At 33.7% G+C, this 20,483-nt stretch overlaps 1 protein-coding gene across 12 annotated transcripts in view; it reads right to left on the minus strand.

Annotated features, from left to right (window-relative positions):
- Nucleotides 1-1,876: 1,876 nt before the first annotated feature.
- Nucleotides 1,877-20,483, minus strand: part of CB3H14orf39 (chromosome B3 C14orf39 homolog) — a 51,956-nt gene continuing 33,349 nt past the window's right edge. For 10 of the 12 annotated variants that reach the window (XM_042943421.1, XM_042943422.1, XM_042943417.1 and 7 more), the window contains 6 exons: nucleotides 18,996-19,057; nucleotides 16,936-17,114; nucleotides 15,128-15,263; nucleotides 9,113-9,170; nucleotides 4,042-4,101; nucleotides 1,877-2,824 (listed from right to left, as the gene is read on the minus strand). In XM_042943421.1, the coding sequence (XP_042799355.1) occupies nucleotides 2,625-2,824; nucleotides 4,042-4,101; nucleotides 9,113-9,170; nucleotides 15,128-15,263; nucleotides 16,936-17,114; nucleotides 18,996-19,057 (695 nt within the window). In that variant the 3' untranslated portion in view covers nucleotides 1,877-2,624. The remainder of the gene's footprint in view (nucleotides 2,825-4,041; nucleotides 4,102-9,112; nucleotides 9,171-15,127; nucleotides 15,264-16,935; nucleotides 17,115-18,995; nucleotides 19,058-20,483) is intronic. The other 2 variants (XM_042943423.1, XM_042943414.1) reach the window with 1 other exon arrangement.

Genomic DNA, 20,483 nt, shown 5'->3' on the forward strand with positions numbered 1-20,483 from the left:
GGATGTAGATTTGATTGTATGTGACTTGTGTCAGCTTTGGAGAAATCAAGAGCAAACTATAAAAGCAAGCAATGGGAATGTTTCTAAATGAGCCATTCAGCCTCTAAGGCAAGTTATATGGAGCAATTGAAATTCAAAGGGAAAGCATCAACATGCCAGCTAGGTTTATACATTGCTTGTTCATTCATTCCTTCAAAAGATCAGAAAAACTTTATTTAAAAAATTGTAATTTTGGGGACACCTGGGTGTCTCAGTTGGTTCAACGTATGACTTCAGTTCAGGTCATGATCTCTTGGTTCATGAGTTCCAGCCCTGCATTGGGCTCTCTACTGTCAGCACAGAGCCCACTTCAGATCTTCAGTCTCCCTCTCTCTCTGCCCCTCATGTGTGTGTACCCGCTCGCACTCTTTTTTTTTAATTATTAAATTTATTGTCAAATTGGTTTCCATACAACACCCAATGCTCATCCCAACAGGTGCCCTCCTCAATGCCCATCACTTAAAGCTTGTGCCCTCCTCAATGCCCATCACTTTCCCCTCCCTCCCACCCCCCGTCAACCCTGTTTATTCTCAGTTTTTAAGAGTCTCTTATGATTGGGCTCCCTCCCTCTCTAACTTTTTTTTTCCTTCCCCTCCCCCATGGTCTTCTGTTAAGTTTCTCAGGATCTACATAAGAGTGAAAACATATGGTATCGGTCTTTCTCTGTATGACTTATTTCACTTAGCATAACACTCTCCAGTTCCATCCACGTTGCTACAAGTGGACATATTTCATTCTTTCTCATTGCCACGTAGTATTCCATACAGCACTTTCAACAATAGCCAAATTATGGAAAGAGCCTAAATGTCCATCAACTGACGAATGGATAGAGAAATTGTGGTTTATATACACAATGTAGTACTATACACAATGGAAGGAAAAAAAAAGAGGTTAGGGTGGGAGAGAACCAAAGCATAAGAGACTCTTAAAAACTGAGAACAAACTGAGGGTTGATGGGGGGTGGGAGGGAGGGGAGGGTGGGTCATTGGGTATTGAGGGCACCTTTTGGGATGAGCACTGGGTGTTGTATGGAAACCAATTTGACAATAAATTTCATATATTGAAAAAATAAAAAATATAAATAAATAAATACATAAATAAATATCAAAACCTTTAAAAAAATAAATGTACCACTGACCTATTATCATACTTTAAATAAATAAATAAATAAATAAATAAATAAATTTTAAAAACACACAGTCCAAAGTTTTCTTAAATTCTTTCTGTCATTAGCTAAATCATTTCTCTGACTTCTAAAAAGTCTTTGGGAAAGCTTAATTTCATACAGTTGTCATGTGTTGTGGACACCCTGAAGAAACAAGAAAGACTCTCACTCCAAATATGCTTTGTATTTTGAGACTGATGATATCACACACACCCCAGTAGGGTATGAAAAGGTTTATTACTCACATAATGATGTTTTCTGGAGAAAGCAGGCCAGGCCTATCTAGTTCTCTGAAAATGGCTTGAGAGATCAGAGACATCAGAGAGATCAGACACTGACTGTGGGTTTTTAAGGTGGTGTGGGATGGGGCCAAAACAAGAGTTCCTATACATGGTTTGAACTTCCCACTAGTGCCAAAGATGGGAACCTGGGCTTTCTTAACAGATTGATCAGATATGGGGCAGAAGGGGAAGAAAGTGTGGTGAAGCTTAAAGCTTGTGAGCATTCACACACCAAAATATGGAGTCAGACTTTTTATTACTCAATAACTCTATATAACTAATTTACAAAATACAAAGACATTGAACATTATGCTTATATAATTTCATCAAATTTTAAATATCTTCATTTATCTATATAATTGATAAGCAAATAAAACATAAAGGTGAGTTTTTTTGTTAGAGACAGAAAACAAAATTTTAAATGTTTTTCAAAAAAGTTTAAGCAAAAAATATAACAGTATCATCATTAATACAATCTAATTCTCAGAAATTACTCTAGCCCTTCACATTAATTTCTTTCCATTAAAGATATTAGAATAACTGATAAAATTAGAATTTTATTATTTGTTGTATTCAAAAAAATAACAGATTTAATTCACTATCAATAAAATAAATTATGTGAGATTATCACTGATGTACCACACTTTTTTTTGAAGTACCACCCTCTTTATAGTGAAGCACAGTAATTTTAAGAGCATTTTTTAGTAGCTAAGGTACAAAGTATACCTCAGCATTAATTCTGCATAGTTACTGCCATCTTCTGATGGCCTGAAGTTTTCATTCTTATCAAAGCACCTAAATTACTACAAGAATGAAACTTAGGTTCTGGGGAGAAGCAGGTTTAATACTTACAGTAAATATTAATGGAAAAGTATCAAATTCTATTAATTCTGCCTAAATATGGCTTGCAAAATCAAAACCAAAATAATGATAGCAAATACTGCAAATAAAATAAAATTAGATGACATAGGCTTAATTTCCATCAATATTTAAATATATAATCAAATAATGTAACTATGCTAACCTATTATTGCTTTAACCAACAAAATAAAGTAGTCTTCATTTTTAAAGTAATAATGTAAATTTATGCCCTAGATGGTTACAGAGCAGTTAAATAATTCAAGAAATTAGTAATTAGTTCAAAAAAAGGTAAATTGCGTTGTATTTTGTGAGGAAGATGAAAAACCTTTTACAGAAGAAGGTGTTGAGTTTTGATCCTGTTCAAATGAAAATGGAAAACTAAAATCATCTTTTCCAGTTCCAAATGTATGAGTTGAAGAGTCTGATGAAAAAGAAAATGTAAAGGCATCTTCTCCTTCTGGTTTCCCAAATAAGTTTCCTGAGGAAGGTAAATATTATAATATCATGCTATTCATGCTACATAATTTGCATAACCTACTAAGTTACAGTATGCTGCAAACAATGCTTAGGGTAACATCTTATTGCTTATTAAGCAGATACTTAACTATATTCCTCCAATGGGCAAAGAATTGTCCTTTGTACTATGAAAAAACAAATAGATTCAAACTTAAACTCTATTTTCGAGTAATTTGAACACAAGTATAAAAAGGGCCAGTATATATGGTAGAAAAAAGGGTAAAGCACCTCAAATGGAGAGAATACCACAGAGGCACAGAAACAGGCATGCATAAGAAGTATCAGGATAACAGAAATCAATTCAGCTCGTCAGGAGAACTAAGAAATAATAGTCATTAAAAGGGTATTAATGAAGATGAGCTTGGAAAGACTGCTGAATGTCCAACTACAGAATCTGGACTTTATTTGATATGTAAGAGGAAGCCATTAAAAGTTTTCAAGTGGAGCTATGACAGGATTTGAACTGCTTTATAAGGATTACTAAGGAAAGAATGTGTAGAAAGGTTGAAATAGTAGAGCATTTAGAAGTCAGAATAACAGGAAAGGGATGACGAAAGCTTGGTCTTACAGTCATAGCAAAGGGAATGGGGAAAGAAATGCTGGGTCTGAGAGATAACTGCAGAAGTCAAATTTACTCAACTATTATTGATGAGTTACTACAATGTATTGTTTGTAGTGCCGAAGGAAATGGACAGAACAGTGAAATGGACAGAACAGTGAAAAACCTTCTATAGTTTCAAAAGGAATTTTTGTATATGTGCTGCCGAAGCAAGCACTTCAAAAGGAATTTTTGAAATCAACTTTACATAAATAATTTTAATGACTCTAAGAATTGCCCCTAAGGAAAAATATTGTTTTTCATTCATTATGTTATGTAAGACTATAAATATAAAAATATTTTAAATATCTTAATTAGAATTCTTAATTATTACTAAACAACATAAAATGCACAGTAATCTAAAACCTTATTTGAAGCAAGTCTTTTAAAGCACCTGTATTTCTTCCAGAGAGAAACAATTCAATTAGTACATTAAGCAAAATAATTTATTTTGTGGCACTTTGAAGTTTCATGTATCTTTAAACATCTCAATTATTTCATTCTAAATAAAGGTGAACCAACCAGAAGTAGAAGAGATAGATGGAGGGATGGTTAGATAGACAGATGGACTGACTGATTACCATATACTTGAGTTCTTCCTCTCTCCATTTTTCCACTGACTTCAGTGTACATCCATAATACTAAAATAAAGGAAAGTAGCTCTAATATAGCTATAGATTCAGAAAGAACTAAAAGCTTAAATCTGCCTTTGAATAAATGAATTTGATGTTTACATTTAATTTCAGAAGAAAAGAAGTTCATATGAAGTCTTCATAAAACTCCCATGTTCATTATAAATAAAATAGTAGATTACTGTGCAAGGTGCTGTGGACAATTCAAAGGTGAGTAAAACAGAACCCCTGTCCTCAAAGACCTGTGATTAGGAGAGATTTTATGTATATTCATAAATAATAACAGAGAGTAGAATATTCAAAAAGTAAATAAAAAAGAAACATTCAGAAAAGTGAAGGAGACATTTTTTGGAATGAAAGGCTGAAGACAAAAGGATTTATGGAATTTGGTTTTTAACAGATAGTTATAAAGAATTAGAAGTTGAGGATTTCAGGAAGAAAAAAATGGGTAAGAAAGTACAGGCATATTTGGGATGCAGTGAATTCTTTAGTTTGGCCAAAAGCATACATTATTCTTATAAGAGAAAAGGCTTAAAAGGTATGTTGGAGCAAGGTTAGAAAAACAGGAGCATAATTTGGTACTCCATGGGGAGCCACTAAAGATATTAACTAGGGCAAATAATGTGATTTTATATGTAGAAAATCCTAGAGATTCTACCAAAAAAACTGTTAGATCTAATCAATGAATTCAGCAAAGTTGCAGGATACAAAATTAATACACAAAAATCAGTAACATTTCTATACGCTAACAATAATCTGAAAAAGAAATTTTAAAAAATAATCCTTTTTACAATAGAGTAATATTGCAAATATTGTACAGAATAAAATATTTAGGAATAAACTTAACCAAGAATGGTGAAAGATCTCTACTCTGAAAACTACAAGACACTGATGAAAGAAATTATAGAAGATACAAATATACGGAAAAGTACCCTGTGTTCATAGATTGGAAGAATTAATATTGTTAAAATATCAATACCACTGAAAGCCATCTATAGATTCAATGCAATCCCTACCAAGATTCCAATGGCATTTTTTATAAAATTAGAAAAAACCCTCCCCAAATTTATATACAACCACAAAAAACTCCCAAAAGCCAAACAATCCTGCAAAAGAAGAACAAAGTGGGAGGCATTATACTTCCTGGTTTCAATTAAACTACAAAGCTAATATTAATCAAAACAATATGGCACTGGCACAAAAACAAGCAGATCAACAGAACAGGGCTTGCATATACAGTCAACTAATATTTGACAAGGGAGTTAAGGACAGAGAAAAGACAGTCTCTTCAATAAATAGTGCTGAGAAAATTGGGATACTAACATGTAAAAAGGATGAAACTAGATCCCTATACCACTCACAAAAATTAACGTGAAATGGATTAAAGACTTAAATGTAAGACCTAAAACCATGAATGTCCTAAAAGAAAACATAGGAACAAAGCTCCTTGCCACTGTCTTGACTTTTTGGGTATGATACCTACAGCATAACCAATAAAATAAAAAACAGACAAGTGTAACTACATCAAATTAAAAAGCTTCTGCACAGCAAAAGAAACAACAGAGTTAAAGTTAAAAGACAACCTATGGAATAGGAAAAATATTTGCAAATCATGTATGTGATAAGGGGGATTAATATCCAAAATACATAAAGACCCCATACAAATCAGTAGCAAAAAAACAAATTAAAACAATTAAAATTAAAACAAACAATTTTAAACAAACAAAATTAAAAAAAACAATTAAATTAAAATCCAATAAAAAATCCAATCCAATTAAAAATAGGCAAATGACCTGGATAAACATTTTTCCAAAAGGCCAACAGGTACTATGGTGGCCAACGGGCATATGAAAGGATGCTCAACATCACTAGTCATTAGTTATATGCAAATCAAAACCACAATGAGAATTCATCTCATACCTGTTAGAATGCTCATCATCAAAAAGACAAGAGATAACAAATGCTGGCAAGGATGTACAGAAAAGGGAACACTTGTACACCATTGGTAGGATTGTAAACTGGTATAGCCACTACGGAAAACAGTATGGAGGATTCTTAAAAAGTTAAAAATAGAACAACCATATGACACAGCAATTCTACTCTGGGAATATATCCAAAGGAAATGAAAACATTGACTCAAAAAGATTAGTGTACCTCCATGTTCATAGCAGCATAATTTATAATAGCTAAGACATAGAAACAACTTAAGTGTCCATCAGCTAATGAATGGATAAAACAGTTGTGAGGTGTATATCTATCTATCTATGTATAGATATGTATACATATCTATGTATACATATCTATGTATAGATAGACAGATACATACACACACACACACACACACACACACACACACACACACAATGGAATATTAAGCCATTAAAAAACAAGGACATCTTGCCATTTAAAACAACACTGATGGACCTTAAGGGCATTATACTAATTGAAGTAAGTCAGACAGAGAAAGACAAATGATGTATGATTTCACTTACATGTGGAACGGAAGGAAAGGGAAGGGAAACCCATAGAAAAAAAATTCAGATTTGTGATTACTAGAGGTGGGAGGAGGGGGAGGGGAATTTGGAGGAAGGTGGTCAAAAGATACAAACTTCCAGTTCTAAGATAAATAAGTACTATGGAAGTAACTAAAACATGATGACTATAGTTAACACTGCTGTATGATATATAGGAAAGATATTAAGAGAGTAAATCCTAAGAGTTCTCATCACAAAGAAAAAAATTTTTTTGCTTTTTCTTTTTATTATATCTATATGGGATGCTGGATACTCACTAAACTTATTACAGTGATAATTTTAAAACGTCTGTAAATCAAACCATTATGCAGTACATCTTAAATTTGTACAGTGATGTATGTCAATTATATTAACAAACTGGGGGAAAAAAAGACTAAAAACATAAGGTCCTAAAGTTTAGGAGAAGTCAGGGAGGAACATAGGAACTTGGTCATCACCTGTATTATAATATTTGAAAGTGCTGAAGTGAATGAGTGTCAAATGAATAAGAATGTCAAAGGAGAGAATATTAACATTCTAATTTTATTAAATAAGGTTTAATTAAAAGAATGTCTACAATTGGTATATTAATTCTGGTCTCATAGCATTAAATGTCATTTATGACAATTTCAAAATTTATGTCTTCACCTTGCTGAATTCCAAATTCATATATACAATTTCTTACTTTACTTTTACTTAGCTATCTAACAGAGGCTTTTCAGTTGATAACACTTCCAAAACTAAAGTCCCAGCTCCTGTTGGTGTCTAACATATGGCCTTCCATATTTCAATAAGTGGCAGTTCCATTCTTATTCATCAAAATCTTCTTCGTATCATCCTTATTTCTATCTCTTAATCCTTACGTCCTGTCCATTAGCAAATCCTTACAACTCTACCTTCAGAAAGCTTAATGACCAAATCCAACCTCTTCTCACCACTTCCACTACCACTATCCTTGCCACCATTAATTTTCACCTGTAGTATTTTAATTACTTCCTAATAAATCTCCCTGGTTTCACCCTTGTTTCCATATAGTCCATTCTCCATACAGTAGCCAAATAATGCTCTTAAAACCTATTAAATCATTTCAGTCCTTTGCTCAAAACTTTCCAATAAACTGCTCATCTCACTTAGGAAAAAAACCCAAAGTCCTTAATTGTCTTAGGGCCCCATATGGTTTGCTCTACCTCCAACCTCTCTGATTTAATTTCCTACCAGTTTCTCACTCCTTATTTGATTCCAATCATACCAATTTACCCACTATTCAACACACATGCTGAGTATGCTCTCATCTCAAGACCTTTGCACCCTCTGCCTAGAACACTTAACCACATAGCTTGTACCTGGCACCTCCTTCAGGTTTTTGCTCAATGGCTGCCTTTTAGTGATGCCTTCCCTGACTCCCTTGTAACAGAGTAACCAACCGCCCAATCCAAATACTCCCTATTTCCCTTATTCCGTTTACTTTTCTTCATAATACTGATCATCCACAGTAAGTAAAAAGCAAACATCAAGCCTGCATTGATCCAAGCCCACCTGGAAGAATGACCTTGAAGTTGGAATTCTCATAGGTCTATTTTCTTAAAAAATATGGAATTAAAGTAAATGCTGTGTCTTCCTTGTTTAGTGTGAGACTGCACCTGAATTAGGTGAGCTGTGAGTTAGGATGCAGTCTTTGGACCTTATGATTAGAATGATATTAAAAGACTGGTGGGAAACTGAGGTTGCAGATTTTCTGTTATGCAATCTGTTATGCAGATTTTCTGTTTGTCCATAGTAGCTTTACATGTCTTGTGTGAGTGATGTGGCAAATGAAACCTTATTATTTGGGTAGCTGGTGGGCCTCTCAATGAGATAAAGACACTGTACATGCTGTTATTTCCTATCCTGTATCTTCCTATAAAGCTAAGTAAATCTAAGATTAAAAGTTGTAACGTGTGAGTCTACCAATATCTACTGTTGTTTAGTGCACTACCTGACATATAATCGTTTGTCTACTTTCAGTTTCTCCCACTAGAACAAAAACCCTATGAGAACTTTGCATTCTTGTCCACTATCCTATCATCAGAGCCAAAGCAGTACTGCATATGAAATATACTATATGTATACACATATATGTTTATATTTATATGTTGAATGAATCCATTAATCATAGGATAAAAGAAGAAAGAAGATCCAATAAAAAGTAAGCACCAGAGAGAGAGGATGAAACCCAAAAACTTCAGAAGGATGAGAAGAGTCAACTATATCACATGCTGCAAAGATACTGAGTATGATAATAAATACAAAATACCCATAATGTTTGATAATTGTTAACTCACCAGTAAATATTAGAGAAATTGGTAGAGTAGTGACAGAAGAAGCTAAATTACTACAAAAAATGATTAGTGAGTGATGCAGAAGTAATAAAATTTTAAAAGAATTAGCTGAGAAAAATCAGAGACAAACTAAATACAAAGTGGAGAAAGTAACATGTTTTTATATGTAGCAAACTTCAAATCACTTACCAATTTCTTGTTGTGATGAAAGAGGATTTAAATTTCCCGCAGAATAATGTTCATTAAACTGAAAAATAATTTCCATTCAATATTACTCATGAAGTCAGTAGAACAGCAAATATGACATTTGTATTTGAATATAAACCCTAATTTTTTTAATAAGCATAATTAGAGTAGACAAAAATGGCAACATTCTTTTTTTTTAATGGCAACATTCTATATAGCGTACTACTGTACTTTATTTGTTTTTACTTTCTTTTACGTTTATTTATTTTTGAGACAGAGACAGTGCATGAACGGGGGAGGGGCAGATAGAGAGGGAGACACAGAATCGGAAGCAGGCTCCAGGCTCTGAGCCATCAGCCCAGAGCCTGATGCGGGGCTCGAACTCACGGACTGCGAGATCATGACCTGAGCTGAAGTCGGACGCTTAACCGACTGAGCCACCTAGGTGCCCCGATACTACTGTACTTTAAAAAAGAAATCTTTCTTTAAAACCTATCATTAAGCCTAAAATAAGGCTTATTGATTTCATTCTGGCAATGGGTAAAATCTTAAAAGGTGTATATATTGTGCTAAAAATAGTTCCTACTTTGGAATATTAATATAACCTAAAATTTTTTTAATGTTTATTTTTTTTGAGAGAGAGAGACAGAGTGTGAGTGGGGGAGGGACAGAGAGAGGGAGACACAGAATCTGAAGCAGGCTCCAGGCTCTGAGCTGTCAGCACAGAGCCCGATGTGGGGGGTCAAACCCACGAACTGTGAAATCATGACCTCAGCTGAAGTCAGATGTTTAACCAACTGAGCCACCCAGGCGCCCTTATATAACCTAAAATTCTAATTAATTTTTGCTTTATTCTGAAGGCCTTTTACAAATCAGGTTCTTGGTATTGTTTTCTTGCCTATAAAAGTAATAGGAAATATGAGGAAATAGGAAATAATAGGAAATATGAGGATAATAGGAAATATCAAGTTTTGCTGCCAAAAGAGTCTGTTTTCTCTGTGAAAGTTTTTTTTTTTAAATGGGATCATGACATAGATATGACAACATAGTTTTCTGACCCATTTTTTTCTCTTAATGTTGCATTATGAGCATTTTCCCATGTCATTATTCTTCCAAAACCAGATTCTTTTCATAGCATTTTAATATTCTTCTATATCAACATACCATACAGTTTTTTTTTAAGTTTTTACTTAAATTCTAGTTAGTTAACATACAGTATAATATAAATTTCAGGTGTACAATTTAGTGATTCAACACTTTCATACAACACCTGGTGCTCATCACCCTGCATAATCCCCATCACCTATTTGACTCATCCCCCCATCCATCTCTCCTGTGGTAACTAACAGTTTGTTCTCTATAGTTAAGCGTCTGTTTCTTGGTTTGCAATCATTCTTTCAATTTAGACATTTAGGTTACCTCTGTTTTTTTTTTTAATACAAATTACACTTGAATAAATACTGTTATGCACAGATTTATATTTTTTGACAATAAGGAAAACTGTTTTTCCTGGAGATTTTATGTCACTTGAATTATTTTTCCGTGATTTATTCACCTAAAGAACTTGAATATATCTTATTAATCTCTATAAGCTCTTCATATATTAAAGATATTAATCTCTTCTACTATTATTGCAAATATTGCATATCACATTATCATTTTGCCTGTAAAAATTTTTTTTAACAGGGGCACATGGGTGGCTCAGTTGGTTGAGTGTCCAACTCCTGATTTCAACTCAGCTCATGATCCCAGGATTGGGGGATCAAGCCCCACATTGGGCTCAGCGCTGAGTGTGGAGCCTCCTTAAGCTTCTCTCTCTCTCTCTCTCTCTCTCTCTCTCTCTCTCTCTCTCTCTCTCCATCCCTCTCCCCCATGCTTCCTCTCTCTTAAAAATAAAAAGAAATTAAAATATAACAATTTTATATGGAACCAAACCCTTCTATTTTCTTTTGGCTCATCTTCCACTGTTTTAATGCTCAGAGAATCCTTCCTCTTCTTAAGATCTGATGAATATTTAAAGTTCCAAGACTTTTAGCCCATACCACTGATCAATTTATCAATCCTTGTACCATTACCACACTTTGCTTGCTCTAGGTTTCCCTTCACCAGTCTTATTTTCCACAATATTATCTTATTATTAATGTCTATAAATCTGTAATACTATTTCATTCATAAAATGTATAAATTGTCTTATCTTTTTATCAGTCTAATGATGACTTTATAAACTCTCAATTTTTTTTCAAGGAACCGACCAATTGGCTTTGTCAATTTTCTCTATTGCTTGTTTTCTATTTCATTAATGTCTCTTATCCCCCTTATTTTGCCATTCTATTTACTTTGGGCTTATTTTGTTCTTACTTTTCTAGATTTTCAAGGTGAAAACTTACATCACTGATTTTAGACCTTTCTTCTTTTCCATTAATTGAATTATTTAAATATAAACTAAATTATTTAAAGCTATGGTTTCGTTCTGGTTTGGGCAACATCCTACAATTTTGATACACTGAATTTTTCGTAATCATTTCAAAATCTTTTCTAATTTCTCTCATGATTTCTTCTTTGGCCTACGACCTAATTATTCAGGTTTTTCCTTCTACCTTATTATTGATTTCTAATTTAATTATATTGTGAGCAGACAATGTACTCTGTATGATTTCAATCCTTTTAAATTATTAAGACGCATTTTATGGTTCAGAACATGGTCTTGGTGAATGTACCATTAGCACTTGAAAAGAATATAGAAGCACACCTCAGAAATATTATGAGTTTAGTTCCAGACCATCACAAAAATGTATCATAATAAAGCAAGCCGAAAGAATTTTTTGGTTTCCCAATGCATATAAAAGTTGTGTTTACACTATACTGCTGTAATCTAGTAAGTGTGCAGTAACATTATGTCTAAAAAATGCACATAAATTTTAAAATACCATACTTTATTGCTAAAAAAATGCTAACCTTCATCTGAGCTTTCAGTGAGTTGTAATTACTGATCATAGACCACCATAACAAATAGTAATGAAAAAGTTTGAAATATTGTCAGAATTACCAAAATGTGACACAGAGAAAAAAGTGAGCAAATGCTGTTGGAAAAATGATGCTAGCAGACTTGCCTGACACAGGGTTACCACAAACCTTTACAAGAAAGCAGTATCTGCAAAGTACAGTAAAACAAGGTATGCCTGCATAAGCTGCAGTTGCTGGATGTGTTGTTCTATAAATGTCAGGTCAAGAGGGTTGATGGTGTTGTTCAGATTTTATAGATCTTTATTGATTATGTTGTCTAATTCAATCAATTGCTTAGAGGGGGTTTTTTATTAAAAATCTCCAACTAAGCTTGTGTTTTTTTCTATTTCTCCATTTAATTAAGTCAATTTTGTTTCTTAATATTTTTTATAGTTAATATACAATGTTATATTAGTTTTGGGTGTACAACTTAGTGAATTGACAAGTTTATACATTATGCTATGTTCATCACATGTACAGCTATCATCTGTCCCATTACATTGCTATTACAATAACACTGACTTCCTTATGCTCTGCTTTTGTTTCTGTATTTTGAAGTTGTCATTAGGCACATACACATTTGTCATTGTTGTATCTTCCTAGAGAACTGGCCCTTTTGTCTTTAAGAAATGCCCTTCATGGGGCGCCTGGGTGGCTCAGTCGGTTGGGCGTCCGACTTCGGCTCAGGTCATGATCTCACGGTTCGTGGGTTCGAGCCCCGCATCAGCCTCTGTGCTGACAGCTCAGAGCCTGGAGCCTGCTTCAGATTCTGTGTCTCCCTCTCTCTCTGACCCTCCCCCGTTCATGCTCTGTCTCTCTCTGTCTCAAAAATAAATAAACATTAAAAAAAATTAAAAAAAAATAAAAAAAGAAATGCCCTTCATGATCTCTAGCAATATTCTCTGTCTTGAAGATTATCTAAAGTGATGTAAGTATAGCCATTGTGACCTTCTCTCACTTAGTTTTTATGATATATCTTTTTCCATTCATTTACTTTCAACCAGTTTTTATCTTTATATTTAAAGTATATTTCCATTACCCATTTATCTCTAATTAAGAGTCTATTTTCTGGTTTCCCTCTCTTTTTTTCCTCTATGTTCATCTGTGGTTTTTTTTTTAACGTTTATTCATTTTTGAGAGAGCGTGAGCATGGGAGGACCAGAGAGAGAGAGGAAGACAGAATCCGAAGCAGCCTCCAGGCTCTGAGCTGTCAGCACAGAGCCTGACGCAGGGCTCGAACCCACGGACCAGACTGCGAGATCATGACCTGAGCCGAAGTTGGACACCCAACAGACTAAGCCACCCAGGCTCCCCTGTTCATTTGTTTTGTTTCTTAAATTCCACATAGGAGTGAAATCATATGGTATTTGTGTTTCTCTGACTGACTTATGTCACTTAGCATGATATGCTCTAGCTCCATTCAGTCATTACAAATGGCAAGATTTTATTCTTTTTGATGACTAATACTCCTGTGTGTGTGTGTGTGTGTGTGTGTGTGTGTGTGTGTACACACCACATCCTCTTTACCCATTCATCAATCGATGACATTTGGGGTTCCTTCCATAATTTGGCTATTTTGTTTTATTTTTTTAGTTTTCAAAAAATGTTTACTTATTTTAAGAGAGAGAGCGCGCACTCACACATAAGCAAGGGAGGTGCACAGAAAGAGGGAGAAAGAATCCCAAGCAGGTTCTACACTGCCAGCGCAGAGCCCATTGTGGGGCTTTGTCCCACAAACTGATAGATCATAACCTAAGCTGAAATCAAGAGTCAGATGCTTAACCCACTGAGCCACCCAGGCACCCCAATTTGGCTATTGTTGATAATGCTGCTATAACATCAGGGTGCATGTATCCCTTCAAATCAGAATTAAAAGTCATGGAATTTTAAATTTTCATTAGATCTTAACAAGAGGAAGGATTCTCTGAGCATTAAAACAGTAGAAGATGAGCCAAAATAAAATAGGAAAATTCCTGGATGTAGGGCAGTTCTATTTTTTAAAAAAGAGAGAGCAAGCAGGGGAGGGAAAGACAGAGGGAGACAGAGGATCCAAAGCAAGCTCCATGCTGACAGCAGAGAGCCTGATGCGGGGCTCGAACTCACGAACCGTGAGATCATGACCTAAGCAGAAGTCAGACACTTAACTGACTTAACTACCCAGGCACCCAGGGCAGTTCTACTTTTAACTTTCTGAGGAAACTTCATACAGTTTTCCACAGTGGAAAATAGTCAACTAGTGTCGTATCAGAGTGTAGTCTTAACCACTACACTGTGCTGTCTCTACTGATCAAATAAAGTACATCTTAATTTTCAGTTTCAATTGCCAAATACAGAAATAAGCACTTTACTATCCTATCACTGAATAGTAGAATCACTATCACTATTAGAAGAAAATTACGTCTTCTAAAAAATTAACTGATGATGTTACTATGTACACATATGTAGATAAAAACACCAACTAATAACCTGGAGAATTTTTCATACTGAGAATATGTGAAGTTTGGTTAGTAGACACATGAACTATAAAGCCAAATTTATTTTAAAGTGCCTTTAACTGCAATGTAAATCAACCCTATACTGAGATTCTTTTTTTTATAAATAGATATCAACTGAAGGTACCTGAAATTGAAAACAAAAACATAATGGGAAAACTGTGCTATTCTATCAATACTCAGAATCTTCTAAAAAATTGCCTGTGCTTCTTACTCTGCCCCAAGACAGTTTGACAGTAAAGAATTAAAATTACTTGAGGTTATAGTGTACAGTTTTTTATTTTTCTTATTTTCATCTTTTAATGTTTTATTTTTTTTTATGAGAGAGAGTGCAAGCAGGGAAGGGCAGAGAGAGGGGGGGATAGAGGATCCGAAGTGGGATCTGTGCTGACAGCAGAGCCTGATGCAGGGCTTAAACTGACGAGCCATGAGATCATAACCTGAGCAAAAGTTGGATGCTTAACCGACTGAGCCACCTCCAGTGCAATTTTTTAGAAATAAAACTTTAGCTTCCACCTATTACCTGATCTGATGAGATTTCTGAATCAAATGTAGAATCAAATAGATTCAATCCAGGAGATCTAGAAGTATAATTCATAAGAAAAGAAAATCCAGGGGATTCCTTTTGTGTTTGACCTTCAGGCATTATATTTCTATTTCTGTTACAGAGAAATAAGAAATAATAAAATTGTTAAAAAAATATATTACTAAGTATGCAGACTGGTAAACACCATAAGAAATACCATACAAGTAAGAATTAGCACAGTAGGGAAAGGGAAGGAATAGTTATTGAGGTGACAAACCTCTTGAGAAAAAGATAGTTTGAAGTGAAAAATGTTAAATAAAGTAGAACAATCAAGTATGGGATGATGATAACAATGAAGTTCAACTGAGAATAAACCCTAAACTGCGTTCAGGGTCTATTCTAGGTATTTCCATTGGCATTAACTTACGTATTCCTCACAGTATCCCTATGAAATAGATATTACCACCTCCATTTTACAGAAGAAAATTTTGAAGCATAGAAAGGTTAAATGACTTTCTCCAAGAAATGTAAATGCCAACTTAAATTCAGCAATCCAGATTCAAAGTCCAAGCTTTTAACTTTGAGGCTATACTGTCCCCAACACATTGAAAGCCAATTACAAGATTTTAGTCTTAATGAGAAGTCAGTCATTACATACTGTTGCATAAGGAAGTTAAACTAGAAAATGATTTGGGAAAAATAATTAGAGAAGACAGTATACAACACAGTGGTCAAATGCATGAATTCTGGAGGCAGAAATGCCTGGGTTTGAATCACAACTCTATCACTAATGAGTTGTACCACCTGTGATTCTGTTTCCTCTTCCTCTAAGTATAATAGTGTATTTACATCTCATAAAGTTTATAAAATGTTTAGACACAGTTAATGCTATTGTTAAATATAATAGATATCTGAAGATACTTCCATAACTGTCTCCATGACCATCAATGAATCACTTAACTTTACAGATTAGTTTTCTCATCCATAAACAGAGGTTTTAGTATATGGCTGCCATTCTTTTTACAGTTCTCAGATTTGGTGAGGAGTTCTAGTTTGAACATACTGTGAGTCAACAGCATGACTTTCACATATAAAACGTTTATTAACAATTCAAACTACAGAAGTAGAAAATGGGTGAGAGATTCTTGAAGTGAAATTTGTTTGACATTTGTTTTTAAAAAATCTTAAGGTAAAAAAAAAAAGAATTTTAAGGTTTGTAGTTTTAAAAGGGATTAAACTACACAAAAAGGTTAAATGCCGCACTATTCTCTTGGCTGCAAGCTACAAATCTATTTCCAAAGTTAAATAATCATGTTAGAGATATTTCTGCCTACCTAGGTTACTTGACAGATGGCAATTCTTGCTTTAGACAACATAAAGGAAAATTACGGCTGGAACATTATTCAGTGATGTCCACAAGCTATACCGTACATGACAGTTGCTTTTTAGCTTGACATTTAACATTTTTCCATACAGTTTTTATCCTTTGGAAAAATCTAAAATCTATATACTATTGCACTGGGTAAGTACTCAGAATCTATGCCATCTTCATCTAAGTGTTGTAGGAAAAATGGGGAAGAGGTTCTATGGAACAAGAATGGCAGAATGCTAATAATTATTTGAACAGGATAATAGGTACATGGAGGTTCGTTATGCTAGTCTCTCCTTTATGTATTTGAAATATTCCATATAAAAACCTTTTTAAAGTTATAGGTACTAGACATTTTACTATTCCCATCAATTATTTACATAATATTGGCCCAGCATATAGATTCTTTAATTATAATTATTGATTAAAATCCTACATTTCAAAAGAGGGGGTTTTAGGAAACAATGATTTCTCCAAAGGTTCAGGTGTTTTCACAGCTTCAGGAGTTCTTAAAAATAAAGGAATTTCAGGAGTTCGTGGAAAATTCTCAGTCCTTTCTTCTACTTCATCACTATTATCTTCTATTGGCTTCCCAAAACGTTCTGCGCATATAACCTACAAATTCAAAATAACAGAAAACTATAAAAATGAATGCTATTAACAAACTCAAATATATATAAAAGTGTATGAGGTAGAAAACACCATATTAATCTATTATGTTACCATTTCATAGACAAAAGAACTAAAATATTAATTGATGAAAGTGGTATCAAAATATAACTGCAAAATACGGAAAAATAACTATTTTTAATTTTCTAATTTTTCTTTTCTTCCCTGATCCACCTCCCCTACCTCTACCTGAAAAAGGAAAAGATAACCAGAACATACTGAAACTGATGAAGAAAAATGGTTAGGAATGACTTTTTAAAATTTCCACATCATGTGGAGAAACAGAAACCCTCTTGCACTGTTGGTGGGAATGCAAATTGGTGCAGCCGCTCTGGAAAGCAGTGTGGAGGTTCCTCAGAAAATTAAAAATAGACCTACCCTATGACCCAGCAATAGCACTGCTAGGAATTTATCCAAGGGATACAGGAGTACTGATGCATAGGGGCACTTGTACCCCAATGTTTATAGCAGCACTCTCAACAATAGCCAAATTATGGAAAGAGCCTAAATGTCCATCAACTGATGAATGGATAAAGAAATTGTGGTTTATATACACAATGGAATACTACGTGGCAATGAGAAAAAATGAAATATGGCCTTTTGTAGCAACGTGGATGGAACTGGAGAGTGTGATGCTAAGTGAAATAAGCCATACAGAGAAAGACAGATACCATATGGTTTCACTCTTATGTGGATCCTGAGAAACGTAACAGAAACCCATGGGGGAGGGGAAGAAAAAAAAAAAAAAAGAGGTTAGAGTGGGAGAGAGCCAAAGCATAAGAGACTGTTAAAAACTGAGAACAAACTGAGGGTTGATGGGGGGTGGGAGGGAGGGCAGGGTGGGTGATGGGTATTGAGGAGGGCACCTTTTGGGATGAGCACTGGGTGTTGTATGGAAACCAATTTGACAGTAAATTTCATATATTAAAAAATAAAAAAATAAAAAATAAATAAAAAAAATTAAAAAAAATAAAAAAATAAAAAATAAATAAAATTTCCACATCATGCTCTGACTCAAGAATTGTATATGATAGCTCTTTAAAAGGAAAAAGTAATTTAATTCTAAGCAATCTTACTCTCATCAGTTATGTTCTTTATACTTTTTTGCCCTTATAAATTCATTATACTATTTTCTCTGCAAAGGTTGAGAAATTCAACAGAAATTGACTTTTGTAAGGTAGGAATATGATTTCTCAAATGTTTGCTATACCAAATATCATTTCAGAAACAATTTGGGTCCCTCTACCAAAAAAATTAAAATGTGCTTTTTATCTGTGTTTCTTGAGCAGTATTCTACTATGTCATTTGCCTTGTTTTAACCCTTAGTACTTAGTAAAGTCAATATACATTGCCTACATCTATCATTAAAGTTGTCCACTATTAAAATATATTTTGAAGAGATTTTTGTGATAAGCACTGGTTTTGATTAGCAAATCATTCAATTCTACCAAACAAAATTGTCTTCCTCAGTTGTAATTTAGTTGCAGTGTCAGTGTATATATATATATATATAATTCTAAGCATATATATATATATATATATATATATATATACATATATATATATATAGTCATGTATTAATGTATTAATGACAACTCTTTTTTGTATATTTTCATGTCATGTAAACTTTTTGTGGCTTCATTTTTTTAATCTAAAGCTCTTCTAAGGGATAGAAGCTTTAGCACCACAGCAACTCAATTACTAACCAAATAACATCTAGACCTCACATAAATAATCTTCATTAAACATAATCAGAAATTAAAGTGGAAACAATACTTTAAATTGGAATATTTTGCTTAGAATTTAGAAACCAAACATTAGACTTACTTGTGAAGTACATTTTAATTCTCTCAATGGTCTTACCGTCCCTTTATCTTCACACTCAGCATCTATTTGTTATGGGAGAAAAAACTGGGTTTTTTTACAATTGCAAATAAAACATACAAATAAGAAATTTAACTGTTTTTGACCCACAAAAATAGCAATTTCATATAGTTCTACCTAACACATAGAAATAGGAGAATAAAACCCACATGAACAGTTTAACAAAGAAAATTATAGAGAATGCTCACGTCACCACCACCCAGGTAAAGAAATAGATCATGCATACTCCAAAAGGCCCCATATTCCTCATAGCCTCCTCCTCACAGATAATCACTCTCCTGCCTTGTGTGATAATTATTTCCTGGATTTGTTTTATATAGTTTTATCACCTGAGTAATATAGTCTATTTTTCCTGTTTTAAAAAGTTGTATGATGAAATGGTACGTGTTGTCTTGTTTTTGTTCCAGCATATGCTTGTGAAATTCATCTGTATTGCTTCTTATAGACATAACTTGCTTACTTGTATTGATGTAAAGGATTTCATTGTATAAGCACGACACAATATATCTACCTATTCTACTAACAAATGGGCATTCAGGGTGTTTCTACTTCAAGACTATTACAAACACCGATGACACATACATTCTTTTGTATATATATACTTGTATGTATGTACTTGTATTTCTCTAAGTATATATGCAGGAGTGGAATTATAAGGTATAGGGTATTTATATCTTCCATTTTACCAAATTTTAAATTTTTCCAAAGTTTAGTTTCCAAACTATTTATCAGTATTTTTGTGGCACCTAGACATCCCAAGTTACCTTAGGAGCCCACTCAGTTTCTAGTTATAATTTAGATATGGTCTCAATACTCATTTATAAATGAGTTTCTCCCAAATAGTTATGAGTTCTTATCGTCCTATATTCTCATCAACACTTAGTATTACCAGACTTTCTGAATTTGCTAATCTGTTGGATGTGTAGTATCTCACTGTGGTTTTATTTTTCAGTTTCCTAATTTGCTAAGCATCTTTTCATATGTTTATTTGAGACAAAAGTTTCTCTATTTGAAGTGCCTATTTGCGTATTTCGCACGTATTTCTAATTGGGTTGTCTGTCTTTTTCTTCTTGGTTTGTAGAACTTCTTTACACATTTTTGGAAACCAGTCCTTTGACAGTTTTATGTATTGCAAATATATTCTCTTGTCTTCTTTTTATAACATCTTTTGATGAATGGAAACTCTTAAGTTTAATACAGCCAAATTTATCAATCTTTATTATTGGACTTTTTAATTATTTAAGAAATTCTTTCCTACCTCTAATATGTTTTTCTATTTGACCATCTGAAAGCTTTATAGTTTTGCCTTTTGCATTTAACAGTCACAACCATGATTTTCACCACAGATTAATTTCCTCAAAAGACAGGCTGGGAGACTGCTGAAAAGAATCTTTTTTTTCCCTAAGATAACTACGTGCCTTTTCGGGTATG

Source organism: Panthera leo, chromosome B3 (genome assembly GCF_018350215.1).
Source record: "Panthera leo isolate Ple1 chromosome B3, P.leo_Ple1_pat1.1, whole genome shotgun sequence".
Classification (NCBI taxonomy): Eukaryota; Metazoa; Chordata; class Mammalia; order Carnivora; family Felidae; genus Panthera; species Panthera leo.